Source organism: Thalassophryne amazonica, chromosome 18 (assembly GCF_902500255.1).
Source record: "Thalassophryne amazonica chromosome 18, fThaAma1.1, whole genome shotgun sequence".
NCBI classification, from domain to species: Eukaryota; Metazoa; Chordata; class Actinopteri; order Batrachoidiformes; family Batrachoididae; genus Thalassophryne; species Thalassophryne amazonica.
Window position 1 is genome coordinate 42,228,586 of NC_047120.1, and position 15,874 is coordinate 42,244,459.

The 15,874-nt window shown below is 39.0% G+C and overlaps 1 protein-coding gene across 4 annotated transcripts; it reads right to left on the reverse strand.

The window, feature by feature from the left end:
- Positions 1 to 712: 712 nt before the first annotated feature.
- ormdl3 (ORMDL sphingolipid biosynthesis regulator 3) lies at positions 713 to 11,756 on the reverse strand. Of its 4 annotated transcripts, none has more exons than XM_034193760.1 (4): positions 11,497 to 11,756; positions 8,972 to 9,180; positions 7,219 to 7,370; positions 713 to 4,745 (listed from the first exon to the last, which is right to left on the reverse strand). In XM_034193760.1, the coding sequence occupies exons 2-4, from the start codon at positions 9,143 to 9,145 to the stop codon at positions 4,610 to 4,612; spliced, it is 462 nt and encodes a 153-aa protein (XP_034049651.1). In that variant the 5' UTR covers positions 9,146 to 9,180; positions 11,497 to 11,756; the 3' UTR covers positions 713 to 4,609. The 4 variants fall into 4 exon arrangements, with proteins under 4 accessions (XP_034049651.1, XP_034049650.1, XP_034049649.1 ...); XM_034193759.1 differs by having other exon boundaries at positions 8,972 to 9,232; XM_034193758.1 differs by having other exon boundaries at positions 8,972 to 9,235.
- Between the last annotated feature and the right edge of the window lie 4,118 nt (positions 11,757 to 15,874).

Consider the following 15,874-nt stretch of genomic DNA (forward strand, 5'->3'; position numbering starts at 1 on the left):
AAAAAAAATTATTCCTGAAAAAGGTCAGCAGTTTGCTCCTTAAATGAATATTTACCTGACCTCATTAAAAAAATTAAAATATTTACTCCTACTATGTCCAATCAAAGTCCTCTACTGTTAGTTATGGCTTTAAATTATTTAACAATTTGACATTCTTAAAAAAAAACTGCTTGTGCATTATGTGTTTTTATGAGACAAGTGAGGCATAAAAATATGTAACTCCTTGGTGATACTTTATAAAAAATACATTTTACAAAGTATCAATCAGCAGTTTTTGTGTGATCCGTTTAAAACAACCCTTCTAAACTTTAAGCAGAGAAAACACAGTTCCACCAAAGAACAAAATAAGAAAAATGTAAGCTATCGGAGGGCATGTTTTTTTTTTGGACTACAGCAATGTCATACCATGATATTTTAGTGATGTCATGATGATGTCACATCATGACAAATGACATAATTCCATTCTATTTTGTGATGTTCTTATAATGTCACTCATAAAATGTGATTAGGAATGATTTTACTGATTGCTGTAAGCTTCACAGCATCTCTCGCACCCAACTGGCTGCAGCAATGTCCTGCAAAGTGTTTATCAAACCATATTTTTGACAGCATTGACCTTTGACCAATCAGATTGGCACCCTAGTATTAAGGCATACTGGTAGATTAGCACATGAAAACATTAACACTCAGTCACAAGACGACAGGAGAAAAGTTTTCTTTAAAAGCTCTTATTAAGCCAATTATCATGCAGTACAAACCATTTAAACAGTTTTAGGCTTCCACCATACAATACAGTACAAAAGTTCAATCATATGCCAACACAGTTTTGCACATTGCAGCTGTAATAATAACAAATCCAACACATTTCATCATTTGAATCAGCCACGAACAAACTCTACAGTCTAAATTCAAAGTAAAAGCACAAGTATAATCCTAAAGTACTTTGAGATTACACATGAAAAACACTGTGTTGTGTCTAGCACTCAGAAGATAATATGGCCACTTCCTTCAACGTGCACAGAAACTGGTCACTAAACAATCCATGAACACTAATATTTCACATTTATTCAGCATTCACTGTGCACAATCTTTCAAAAAGCATTAGAACCTGGCGCGTATATATACACAACGCATGGTCACTTTGTACTATGAAATCTGACATCATGACTTCACATAAAGCCCTAAATAGTCATGACGATGTTGTACATCACCAAAACAAACAAACAAAAAAGGAAACAGCAAATACTGTTTTAAAATCCTCCTTTAGTCCATGCTTAACATTTTAAAGCCTTCAGTTGTTTGCATGAATCCAAGTCCTTCCTTTGGGGATCAGTGACTTTTTATGTATTGGGAATAAGTAATTATTGCCATTCAATAATATAAATTCTAGATTTCTACTACAGCATTTCAGACTGCAAATGGTATTTTCCCAGGGTTCTTACAGGTTTTTGATAAAGATGGTGTCTGAAGTATAAGCAGAAGCTATTAGGATTCCTTCTGCATTTTTTGATTACAGGAAGAAACCTTAAGCAGACCAGACTCACTGAGGTGGCCATCTATTATAACCCTTCTAACAAGAAAGGACAAAAATCAAAACAAGATTGAGAGAACATGCAAGCCCACCTTACAGTGTCTGAAAGCTGGCGAACACTGAGACATGGGGAAAAAAAAACAAAAAACACTTTGATCTGCAGTCTCTTCATCATGATTGAGTCGGATTAGTTAGAATGATATGAATGTTGCCAACCTCCTTTTAAAGCATTGTCATTTATACTTGATTCTGATAATGAGCTAAGTGGCAATGTAACTCACTTTAAATTCTTTATGTACATCAGCTGCCAGTGATTCTATTGTCTATGATCCTAGAAAATGAACATGATTTTAATATCAGTAAACTACAACAGGAAGTTGTAATACTGGCTGTTAAAAAAAAATGCTCGTGCCCATTTTGTTTTAGGTGTTTCTAATATTTACCTCATTCAGTATAATGCAAGCAACACCCGCACGCCCTCAGAGGGCAGTTTCCCAAAAACATCAGTACCACATCAATTGTCCACAATCTGAACATTACAAGCTCATAGCAGTGTGGTTCTGAGTAACCACATGGAAAGGAGTTCTCTTATGTTTGTTCAGACACAAAACAGACACCTTGTTGGCCACCAGGACCCTGCAATAATCAATAACACTTCGTAAATCGCATGTAAACAAACGTTTCTACTTTACAAGTTCTGCCTGAACAAGACAAGACCTGTATCACTGTGCCATCATTCTTATTTAAACTTACAGAGAAAAGAATAACGGTGACTTATGTTAAAAGATGCCAACATGGCCCAAAATAGGAAGTTTGCTGGTCGTCACCTGTACATATCAGAATCCAAAATTTAAAAACCGAGCATGCAGTAGTTTTTACAGTTACTGATGGACTTTTAGTGGACCGAGTCACTCACTCACTGACTCCATTGTGCCTGTTTGCCCTGATAATCCCAGGGCATGTGCGCCTGATTTTTGATCATGGCAGGCATCATCATTCAATTTAAAACACAGGGCAATATCGCTAATATTTTAGATAAGGTCAAAAATTCAAGGTTTACATACATCAGTGATTTTGTTTGCGCTACATTTGAGTACATAAGCATAAACACTCATGGCTGGTTTAAAGTATTAATTAAACTTCATAGGTACTTCAAAGATGGAAAGTGACATAAATCTGCACAGTATTTTCACAGCCACATGATTATATTTAACTTCCATTTGAAACGTGATCCAGATCGTTGAAATTCAGGTGAACTGTAATTTCAAATTGCATTACACTTGAGAAGTACATTTAGTAATCTGGTTCGTGTCTGTGGTGCAAAGGTGTAAGTGCTCCCCCATGTGTCTATTTTGCCATTCTGCAGGCAGACGTCAGTGGGTGGGGTGAAACAGTGGGACACCTGCCAATGTCGCATGTAACGTTACCTGAGAGAAATTCCTGCCTTTCAAAGCACAAAGCACTTAAACGGCCACACTTATGCTGCTTCACACGGTGGTGGTGTGCAGCAGACGGTCTCAAAAGCAAGCACAACGAAACACTTTGCAACCACTGCCTGTGAGATTGGAACCAACACAGTGCAAAGATATGTGCACTTACAACTTTGAAATTTACAACTTTTTCCCCACTTTCAACGGATACAGATGTTAATTTAAGCATACTGATGGAGAAAGCCAGGAACAGATTGTTATAGTGCAAGATGCAGTTTTATATCATTCAAATAGGAATACGTTACAAAAAGTTGACTCTGTAAATAACGATCCCAGCCAGAACTCCCCGGTTTAATACAAGCCGGTGCAAAACATTAAAACGCTGATGCATCTTTCACTAATGTCAAGCGCTGTCTGTGTAACCAACAATGCAAAAACCACATCATGGCACATGAACACCTACCATCTGAAACACTGAAAGAGTGGAAACAGAAGAAGAGCTGCCAAAGCCTTTTTGAACTGCTGGCTGTCCTTCCCCCTTCCTCTGTTTGAAGGGTGACAAGAAGAATGGACTTTGAGAAAATCCAGAGACACCTTATTTTCTGGGACTAAAAACAGAGATGTTAGACTCCTGCGCACACAACACTAACATTCTATATTTTTTTATTTATGCAAGTTTACAAAGAAGATGCTGTCTGCTGATAAATGCTATTATTTGCACAAAAACTTCATTTAAATTAAGTGCACTGCAAACAGCACAGATCTACTGAAGCAAACAAAGACAGTAATAGTCTTCAACGTGATCAGCTTTATAAACCAGCTGTCGTCACTCTCCTCTAAAAAAAACACTATCAGCCAATTAAATAAAACCCTGTCAGCCAACCGCTTATCCGCACTGGACCTATGCATCACATAAGGTCAGAAGTACCAACCAGAACTCTTTTTCACTCTAAACTCAGAGCGATGGACTTTTGCTTTGACATATTTTTCCTGCAGCAAAGTGGAGGTGGGCTGTGACAGCAAGCAGAACAGGACCCGTCCAAATATGGAATCAGCCGGCTAAAAATAAGCCTATCTTAACTTCCCATTCTTGGTCTGGAGAAAACCGCTGAGTGCTAAATATAAAAACTCTGTGTTTTCATGTCTCGCGCCTGCAGCAGCTGCCATCTTTTCAAACTCGTGTTAATCTCTTTTAAACCTCAGATTCAGGTGACGACGCTCTTTGAGGAATTGAGGATGAATAAATGCAGGAGAACACAATGATGTAGAAAATGACTCTGATTGCTGAGTACCATGTCACACGATTATATCACGATCACATTATTTGATTCCAGTTGTGCCAAACAATTTTCCTTTCTCCGTTTTAGTAAAAACACTTTCTCGTAACGTGTAAGACCTATGTGTTAAAAGCAGCTATAAATACTCATAACGTGAACTGTTTCCCTTTGTGCTTTAAGTGTCCATTTCCTGTGGTTTGGTACCATGGCAGTATCCCCCAGAGGCTTCATTCTTGGGACTGTTCACCAGAGTTTGGAGGCAAAGACCCACCAGATCCTTACGTACCTGCAGCCAAATTAGAGATCTGATACTCTGTTTTCTCTCGACGATCGATGGAGATGTGGCCAAGATGCAGGTCTCTTCCACTTTGTCAGTATTTATTAATGCCAAAGATCCTCACGCCGTGCAGTTGGGGCAGCTTGGGAATGAGGACAGTCAACAAAGAAACAGTATTCACCACAAAATGGGCCCTATCGTATTTGGTGTAGAAGCTGGTTAGGATATATCTAAAGAAGAGAAAATGGATAGACATTAGAAAAACATTTTTTAAAAAGCTGCAGAGTTTGAAAACTGGATATGACAACTGTATCAGTCACTACAAAGCTAGTCACTTGTATGAGTAGAATTCAAACAACGATATGGTTTGACTTAAATAATTCTGTTGTGAAAGCCATTTTCATGACAGCGGCCATGAATGAATGTGAGGTTCAGGGTGAGAGGTTTATATGGATATTTTGTAATGCATATGATATTGCACTTTTATGTAATCTCTTAAAAAATGTAATCAACCATATAAATAAATAAAAATATAACCTTGTACCACTAATGTGTTGACATTTACCAAGTAGGTTTCTTTTGTTTGTATTTTGAGAGTATAAGGAATTTTTAAATTCCAGGTACGACTCCCGTACTGACTCCAGGTGGGTTTCTATTAAAATCCAAATTGCACAAACTGAAGTAGCAAACTGAAACTATTGTTAATGGAAACATGTATTTCAAAATAACTCAAATATCGCAAAAGTTTATACGCTTGTTTTTTTATGAAAATTAAAAAAGGATTTTTCAAAAAAGGGGAATATAAGCACATTTTTTCACTATTACAGGTCACATGACATACAGTACATGGAGATGAAACTGTCGATGAATACCGAGCTTGTTAAATAGTATAACAAATTATGTTACGGCAATATTGGATTAAAAAAACATATTACGTCACCATTAGTACTGGGATTACAATTCTCACAAGACGACAAAACTCAGCTGTGGCATTCAATAACTCTGTGGAAATGCTGTCATTTCACAGCAATTTCTTTAAATTAACATTCTGAAATTATCGCAACATTTTTGTGCAAATCTGACATGGAAACCCAACTTATCATGGACGCCTTCCAAAACAAAGTATTTCTCATAAACAAAGTAATCATCACAAATGAATTTAACACTCAAAGGCTTGATTGCCAAACATTTAAAAATGACAAGCACTGTAAAAAATGTGAACTGGTCCTTTAATACATGTTCTTCAGAAAGAGTGTGTGTGTGTGTATATATATATATATATATATATATATATACACATATATACATACACACACCTGCAAAACTGCTACCACCACAATATACATGCTGAGGTTAGAAAAAGGAAATAAACAAGGGAAATAGAGCTGGTGCTTCTTATAAAAACGAGGTTAATAAGGACAGAAAATGATGTGGAGCGCAAGGTGCTGCTCCAAGAGTTGAGCGTTTTGACAAGTGGTGAGTTCAGCTAATAAGGGCGCCGCAGCAAGGCTAACCTGTAAAACTGACAGCCAAGTTACACACATAGGTACTGTATATCTGTCATTTTCCTCGATGCACCGTTAGACACATAGTGAGCATCTCCCGTGGATACTTGACTTCTCGCATGTATTGTTTGTCACCAGCAATACGGGCGTACAGGCGTAATTGGTATTTAATCAGGAATCACAGCTGCTACCAGACAACAGAAAATAAATAAATAAAAAAAACAGTTTGGCCCCACGCTGTTTGAGAGGCCTGGCTGTCTGACACAAAATCATCCTGTGGGCAGGAAGTCAGTGAGAGAATATGATTGTGCCAAAACACATGGGACTTCTGGAGCCTCATTCATAAACCATGTGCACTCACAAAAATCAGGCGTACACCTTTTCGCCACACGTGAAGTGGAATTTATAATGGAAGAATGTGCTGTGAAAATGTGTGCGCCTCGTGTGTACTTCAGACTGTTCACACATTTTTCAGAGTAAGCCTGATACGATGGAGTGAAAACAAAAAATATGGTGAGAAGTCATTTAACTTAAAGAAGAACATGTCTTTCTTATAGTTATTAATTACAATATTATTTCTGTACACACACACTATATTATGTTACTATGTGAAATTTTCCATAGTGAGTGTCTACTAAACCTTTGATTTGAGGGTGTGTCCACCTCCACTCTTGGCTAAAGATAGTAGTGGACAGCAGCCTCGCGCATGTACGTAAACCGAATTATGCACACACACCTTTATACCTCTGGCATGACTTCTTGTTTTGTTTTTTTATTATTACAGAAAAGAGGATCCAAACTGCTTTGTCCCTTCCCCTTCATAACGTACCCTCCTGTGGAAGGCAGCTGCCGTTATACCACCAGGGTGTGGAAAACAAAACGTCTTTTTTTATCTTGAGCTCTGGTAAGTGTTTAACAGTGCAGCCACAACAGAAAACTGTGTAATTACAAAAACAAATGTGTTTAAAAAAAAAAAAGAAAGAAAGAAAGCACCGTCAGTGATTGTCCACCACCTTGAGTGGTGGCATTCACATAATTATACTTTAGTATAAACATAAAAACCTACTTGTAAGAACGTGCACTCAAAAGTAATTCTGCAAAGCCTTTGTCTGAGAAAACTGTCAATTTAAGTTCCATTCTAAACAGTCTGTGTTTACTGAAAAGCAGAGCAGTATGGTATTATTGGAAAACCACTTACAGGACAATGGGAGTGATTGTTAGAAACTTGCGAGAAGCAGTGAACTGCACGCCATAATCCATCTGCTCCCAGTGTGTGAGGAGGCGAGCCTTGCCCTGATCTGGGGTCTCAAAGGGGGTCCCTTTAACGGTGTGAAGTAGAAGATACATGCACTGTAACAAAGGACACACACTCAAATTAACTGCCTTACAGAAAAACAACTACAGGAGTTACTTCAGAGAATGAAAATGAAGCCACCAGGTTTACTACATTTGTCCTGAAGGAGTGAACAGCTTACAAACTGTATGAGAAGATGTATGATGTGCAATATGGCCAAAATCCCAACTTGTAAATACATTTTATGACATCATTATATCAAGAGGAAGATAGTCCTGGAGTTTCAACAACTGCTTGATTATTAATCATTATCAAATTAATCACTTGCTATTTTTGGTACTTTATATTGGTTACTTGTGGGGATTTTTGTTTTAACTGTTTAATAAATACTTTTTATGACAGCCTATTTGAATGCAAGGTTGAAATAGGCTAGTAGTATGGAATTAGATTTCCTCTCCTTTTAAATCATATTAATAGCAACATAACAGGTCTCAGCCTCACTACATCTAAATTCTGGGTCTTAGTGAAGCACAGGGCTAGGTGCCGGCAGCCACTCTAGTAATATCTCTGCTTCTTTTTCTCTCTGTCCGAGGTGCTGTTGCCAGGATCATGGAGACTGGCGCTGCTTCCAGAAGACCAGACTAACCTGGCATTGGCATTTAACACCTGCTATTAGAAGAATTCAAGATCTGAAACTAGAGACGCTGCACCAAGATAGACCATTTGTACCTTAATAACTGACTGTTTTTTTTTTCTTCATCTTTTGTAAAAACCCTGTAACTCTTAGAATAGCCAAAGCAGTGGGTCACCCCTCTGAGTCTGTGTCTGCTTGAGGTTTCTTTCTCAAAAACAGCAGAGGGAGTTTTTCCTTACCACTGTCACATGTGTGCTTGGTCAGGGGGTTGGTAAGGTTAGACCTCACCCATGTAAAACGCCTTGATTTGGCGTTTTATAAATAAATTGAACTGAACTGAAATTGAATTGAAAATTTTTGGTAGAAATTACGGTTATGACTCACTGGTAAATTATGTAAAGGATGATCAAATAATGGGCAGCATGGTGGATTAGTGGTTAGCACTGTTGCCTCACAGCGAGAAGGTCGTGGGTTCAATTCCCGTGGCCTTTCCGTGTGGAGTTTGCATGTTCTCCCCGTGTTTGCGTGGGTTTCCTCCGGGTGCTCCGGTTTCCTCCCACATCCAAAGACATATGCGGGTTAGGTGGACTGGAATATTTAAAATTGTCCTTAGGTGTGTGTGGGTGTGTCTGTGTTTGTTGGTGTGTTTGTGGCCCTGTGACAGACTGGTGTCCTGTCCTGGCTGTACCCCGCCTCGCGCCCTATGACTGCTATGATAGGCTCCAGCCCCCGCGACCCTTAATTGGAAGATGAATGAATGAATGATCAAATAATGTGAAAATAATCAACAAAGTAATTAAAAAAAACATTAAATTAATTGCAAGAATCTACAGATTAACTGTTTACAAAAAACAACTGTTAGTTGCAACCCTATCTCTGACCTGACTGATGCTTTTACTTGCCCTTTAACTAGGCTAGTCTACAGTGTATATTCTGCAAAATCTGATAGGCTCAGTGATAGTTAAGGGAATAGGGATTTCCATGTGGCGGCTCTGGTCTGTGTGTGCATTTTGTTCCACTGACCAGATTGTGTATGAGGTTGGTGAGGGTCCAGACCACAGGCACGCTGGCGAAGGGAATGCTGAGCAGGATGACGTGCAAGAGGCCGATGCCGAGGATGTAAGCCAGCCAGATCCCTCTGCTGTTCATCACTCGGGTGTTGGGGTTCACCTCGCTGTGTGCTGTGCCCACGTTCATGATGGCAGCGCTGTCACTTCAAAGCACTCTGTTTACTGTGCATGCGCAAGTAAAAGTGATTCTCCAAAGCTGAACCCTGCTATCTGACTGCTGCAACACAAATAGAAAGTCGAGGTCTGATTGGTCACGAAAATAATTTGCAAATGGCAAACTGACAGATTATAACCATGCACATCCAAACCCACGTGCACTTAGAGGAACATGTTATCAATTAACTGGAGGTTCATCAGACAAAACCTCACATGCTTCCGTTTGTGTGTCAAAGTGTCCTTGAGCAACACACTTGAACCCAAAATTGCTCCCACTGTGAAGATTTGCACTTTGTGTGGAAGTTGCAATAAGTGAAATCTGAAATAACTTCAAATAAGTGTTAATCTGGTTGTAATTTTAAATCACTCTGGATACATGTATATGACAAATGCATAAATGTATGACTGGTCTTCCAAATCAAATAGCATTGCAATTTAGGACATCTAACGATTATTTAATTTGCCAAGGATGGAAAGAAATCATCTGCGTTTATTTATTTGTCTGTCTGCCTGTGTGACTGTTAGCAGGATTACATCAAATCTACTGCACAGATAGAATTTGCACCACAGATAGATATTAGGGCATGGAAGACTCCATTGAATTTTGGAGGTGATCCGGATCAAGATCAAGATTTCACTTTATATAGGGAGATGTCACTTTATATAGCCTTTGAAGGATTATGTCAAAACTACTTTAAGGATTTTCACCAAATTTGCACCACAGAATAGGGTATGGAAGACTCCACTGAATTTTGGAGGTGATCTGAATCCGGATTGGTGCACGTCAGAAAACTCTGCTTGGTCTTGTTTATTATATTTATATAGAAAATTATTTATTTACTCCCCCCCCCAAAATCCCAGGACAAATCACACCCAGGTTACATGTAATCTATATTCCCATTCCAGAAGGTCCTTTAATTTCCTGATGATCACGAGGAAACAAGAAATCTCCATGCGAAGTCATGTTAGCGCACGACCAGTGTCCTAACATTTCATCCTGAGGCAACTTGTTGTGAATTGGCGCTATATAAATGAAAATAAATTGAATCCTCGCTATTGAGACATCCTACCCAGGCTTAATGTGCACAACACAAAAACGTTATTTTCAGGGGTGATTACTGTTTTTCACTTTATTAAAATTAATACCGGATTTCAAATCATTAAATTTGTAGTGTCGTGCAATAGTGAAGTATTGTCTGAGGCCTTTCCTGACTTAACTAATTGTGAGTGGCTTGTTTTTTGATTGATATTGTCTGTATTAGCATAATTGTGTAAGTATGGTGTTAGCTTTGTGGACCCTGTGTGTTTGATGTCTCCAATTAAGTTCTGTTTAGATTAATCCTGCATTCTAGTCTTGCTGGAACAACAGATACTGGGTAAATGACCGAATTTATAACTACTGTAAGCCACTCCACAGAGGCATCTATAAATTCAGTCTAAGGTAGAATGTTTCATGGTGATGGTCTAGTGGTTAAGCGTTGGGCTTAACCACTGACTGGAAAAATCACTAAGGGCCCTTGGGCAAGGTCCTTAATTCCCTATTTGCTCCTGGTGTGTCGTGAGTGCCTTGTATGGCAGCACCCTGACATCGGGGTGAATGTTTGCCATTATTGTAAAGGACTTTGAGTGTCTGATGCAGATGGAAAAAGCGCTATATAAATGCAGTCCATTTACTATTTCTATTTAACAAAGTAAAATGGTTCGTCAGAATACCGGTGTCAGAGTCTCAGCACTCCCCTAGTCTGAGCGATCCACTACAATTAGTCTGCGCATATGCAAACCTGGTGTCGCAGTCTGATCGGTCCCCCTGTCTGCACTGCGCATGCGTCACATCAGAGCGTTAGCAGCAGATAAAAGGTTATCGCCTTGTTCCTGCTTAAAACTTACCTAAAAATGATTTAAGAGGTTTTACTTTGTCATCTGATGGTTAATAATAACATTATTCCCTTTGATCTGAGTCAGATTCAGAAACAGTCTATTTCTGATTAACCTGTAAAGGTTGAGGATAGCAAAACAGAAGGAAGCGCCACAACATTGATATTTTATAAAAAAAAAAAAAGTAATTCAGACAAAAATACAATCGTTAATTACATCGTTATTACACCGAGCAAATATGAAAAAATTAAAAGTGACCTTTAACACGAAGAAATGGTGTTTATCTGTCAGGTAAACAACAACAACAACAACACCATGTTTCCTAAGTTACTGCCGCCCAGAATAGAACGGGCCACAAAATTAACCATAACACAGCCCGCAACAAAGCGGCACGAGGGGAATTAAAAGTAGAAATAGGTCAGTAAGTAAATAAATCATTCTACTCACCACAGAGAAAAATGGCTTCAACTCCGACCTGCATTGGCACTGGTCCGTTATCAGAGCGCTTCGGCTTCAGTTATGTAACAGCACGACACCGTGTTTCACGAAGCCCAACACCATCTTTTCGTTTTCGTTTTTCCTTTTCTTCAGCGGGACGCTCGCTGTGCTGGCACACACACGCAAACAAAACGAGACACAACACCGACGTCGGCTTCGTCTTCGAACCAACAGCTGGCGACAACACAGCACGGCTCGTCGTTCAGGCAGGGCTTTCCTCTCGTTTCCTTGTGATTGGTTGTTTTTTTATCACGTGGTTATTCCTGACCAATCAGCTTCCGGTGCGTTAAAGCCGCGTTGTCCACGCCCCCTTTTAGAAGAACAGGAGCACAGACGAGGGAGGCCGTAAGTTTATTTAAATATGCACGTCTTTGATAAATGCTTTCACATCTACCTTTGCCCAACTGCATACACTACTTGATCGATCAATATGTGTGTTAAATTAAATATAATGTCCATTTTTTTTTCCATAAAGTTAATACCAGTGAGGGTAACAGTGTAAAATTTGTGGAGCAAAAATTTACACTCTAAGAAATAAAATGTTGAATTTAATTGATAAAGGTAACTTTTTCCACATAACATTGTCAATTAAGTGCAAAACAATATTGTAGTTGAAATTAATTCAATCAAATGAAACATTATTACTTAAATCCCTAAAATTAAAAATTGCAAGTATACTGAAAATAATAGTATTATTTACATTTAAAACCCCTGTGTTTCATTTCTTAGAGTGTAGAGAAATGGATTTGTGGGAGGGATAGTCCATCCCAGGTTAGTGTAAGCCATAACTCAAAAGCAACATATGATATAAATGCATAACTCTCCACAATGGAAGATCACATAATGAGGATGAAACCTGATAATCCACTGCACGGCTGCATTCAGGTCCAAATCTGAGGGCAGCTCATTATGGTGGCATTTGGATGGCATGTAAATGTTTTTTTCCAGCATGTAAGGGCAGGGTCAAAAAATGTAAATAATAGAAAAAATTAAGGCTTCCCGAACACAACTGAAGTTCTCCACAAGTCAGGTTCCTCCTTTGCAGCCTTCTCTGATTCGAGGAAGGAGACCCAAATTCACACCTAGGAATTACAAAATGTTATTTTAAAGATCTTTAGGGTGACATCTAAGGAACTGATGAAGGAGCCAGAGGCATTACATATAAATGTGTTGTCTTTCATTAACAGAGCCCTCAGTCACCTTGACCTTCAGTGCATCCAGAAAGTATTTACAGCAATTCACTTTTTCCACATTTTGTTATGTTACAGCCTTATTCCAAATGGAGCAAACTCATTTTTCCCTCAAAAGTCTCCTCACAACACCCCATAATGACAACATGGGAATTTTTTTAGATTTTTAAAAAAAATTTGAAAATAAAAAACTAAGAAATCACATGTACATAAGTATTCACATCCTTTGCTCAATGCCCTGTTGATGCACCTTTGGCAGCAATTACAGCCTCAAGTCGTCTTGAATATGATGCCACAAGCTTGGTGCAACTATCTTTGGGCAGTTTTGTCCATTCCTCTTTGCAGCACCTCTCAAGCTCCATCAGGTTGGATGGGGAGTGTTGGCACACAGCCATTTTCAGATCTCTCCAGAGATGTTCAATCAGATTCAGGTCTGGGCTCTGGCTGGGCCACTCAAGGACATTCACAGAGTTGTCCCGAAGCCACTCCTTTGATATCTTGGCTGTGTGCTTAGGGTCATTGTGCTACTGACAGGTGAACTGTTGCCACAATCTGAGGTCAAGAGTGCTCTGGAGCAGGTTTTCATCCAGGATGTCTCTTTACATTGCTGCATTCATCTTTCCCTCAACCCTGACGAGTCTCCCACTTCCTTGCACTGAAAAACATCCCCACAGCACAATGCTGCCACCACCATGCTTCACTGTAGGGATGGCGCCTGGTTTCCTCCAAACACGACGCCTGGCATTCACGCCAAAGAGTTCAATCGTTGTCTCATCAGACCAGAGAATTTTGTTTTTCATGGTCTGAGAGTCCTTCAGATGCCTTTTTGCAAACTCCAGGCAGGCTGCCATGTACCTTTTACTAAGGAGTGGCTTCCGTCTGGCCACTCTACCATACAGGCCTGATTGGTGGATTGCTGCAGAGATGGTTGTCCTTCTGGAAGGTTCTCCTCTCTCCACAAAGGAATGCTGGAGCTCTGACAGAGTGACCATTGGGTTCTTGGTCACCTCCCTGACTAAGGCCCTTCTCCCCTAATCACTCAGTTTCAACAATAGATCAGCTCTAGGAAGAGTCCTGGTGGATCTGAACTTCTTCCATTTACGGATGATGGAGGCCACTGTGCTCATTGGGGCCTTCAAAGCAGCAGAAATGTTTCTGTACCCTTCCCCAGATTTGTGCCTTGAGACAATCCTGTCTCAGAGGTCTACAGACAATTCTTTTGAATTCATGCTTGGTTGTAGACAGGTGTGTGTCTTTCCAAATTTAATTGGTGGACTCCAATTAAGCTGTAGAAACCTCTCAAGGATGATTAGTGGAAACAGGATGCACCTGAGCTCAATTCTGAGCTTCATGGCAAAGGCTGTGAATACGTATGTACATGTGATTTCTTCTTCTTATTATTATTATTATTTGTAATAAATTTGCAAAATCTAAAAAAAAACAAAAAACAACGCTTTTTCACATTGTCATTATTGGGTATTGTGTGTAGAATTTTGAGGGAAAAAATGAATTTCTGCCATTTTGGAACAAGACTGTAACATAAAAAAAATATGAAAAGAGTGAAGCACTGTGAACACTTTCTGGATGCACTGTATACAGTTAACCCCTTAAATTACAAAGGTACAGAGGAGGACTTTATTTCACCAAAAATAGCTTTTTTCACCAAAACATCAAATGTAGGCTTGCATCTCAGAATTACCTTCTGGCAAATTGTAGCTGATCTTTCAGGTCGTCTTTTTAAGAAAATCCTTGTCTATACCACTTCATTCATTGTGTGCTTGTGTGTATAACTGGTGATACAAAATGCAAAACATGAATGATGCACAATTTCTCCCATCACAGCCAGAGAAGCCCATAATTTCTCCTGGGTTGTCTGGGTGTCTTGGTGGCTTTCCTCACTCTTCTCCTTCTTGCACAGTCACTCAGTTTTTGAGAACAGTCTACTCCACACAGATTTACCATAGAGTGCCATACTGTTTGTATTTCTTCATAACTGATGGAAATAAAGTCCAAGACATATTCACTGACTTGGAAATGTTCATGTATCCATCCCCTGACTTGTCTGAATAAAACTGGCAATAAAACTGATTATTTACAGGTATTATACCAAAGGGGCCCATTACTTATGCAACCTATCATCTTGGCTTTATATTTTTAATTACCTTATATCAAGTTGTAGAGATTTGCTTTGAGTTTGAGTTTAAGGAAGAAAATTTTAGAATTTTTTTTTATGTTGAGAAGCCTGGTTTACTTTTTGTACAAAAGTGTTTTTGTGTAGATATATTTGCACACACATAGACACACATACACACAGCAACATATAACAAAAACAGAAGTGGACTCAGAACTTAACCCTGAGGTACACCATATTGAAGGCACATTTTTACTGTATGTATGACAGCAAAATGGTTTCATGCAGTCGGTCAGATCCCAAACAAATTTTGAATTCTATCAATAAGAGCACTGAGATCCAAAGTGGTGCAGATATAAAGGTGCCCCCAACATCTCCAGTCTTCAGCAACTTTTAAATCTATGGGCTTAGGTTTTGAACAGGAATAGTTATTGTTTCCATTATCAGAACTTTGCCCAAAGCAGAAAAAAAAAATCACTAGAAGCTTAACTTGTGCACCATGCATGCTGGGAAACATGTTAATTTGCCACCAGTGTTACTTACCAACTTAATGAGTTGGTTAAATGTTTAACAAAATGTTAATGCAGGGCATCATTTCATTCAAGAACTTACTACCTTAAGTAGTGATGTTTTTAAATAATAAATTTAAATAAGAAATTACACATGGATGTTAAAATAAATTATATTGTAAATTCATTGCATTAAATTCCAGAGACATTAAAGCAGTCACCACTGGCTACGAGGATATGGTTAGGAATTCATACCTGCAGACAAAAGGGTGTCCTTGATTCTTGAGGAGAAAGGAATGATACTCTGGTTCCAAAATCAAGATCAACAGTGTCATGTTCTGAAGCCCAAGATAAGACAAATGCTAATTTAGGACTGCAGTAGCCTCGGGCCAAAGGGGTCAAGTGTGTTCTACTTACATGCAATGTTACATGATAGCCTCTGTTTCTAAGGGTACTCCTGTGATGAGCGGCATCAAACAGGTTGGGCTGACTCACAG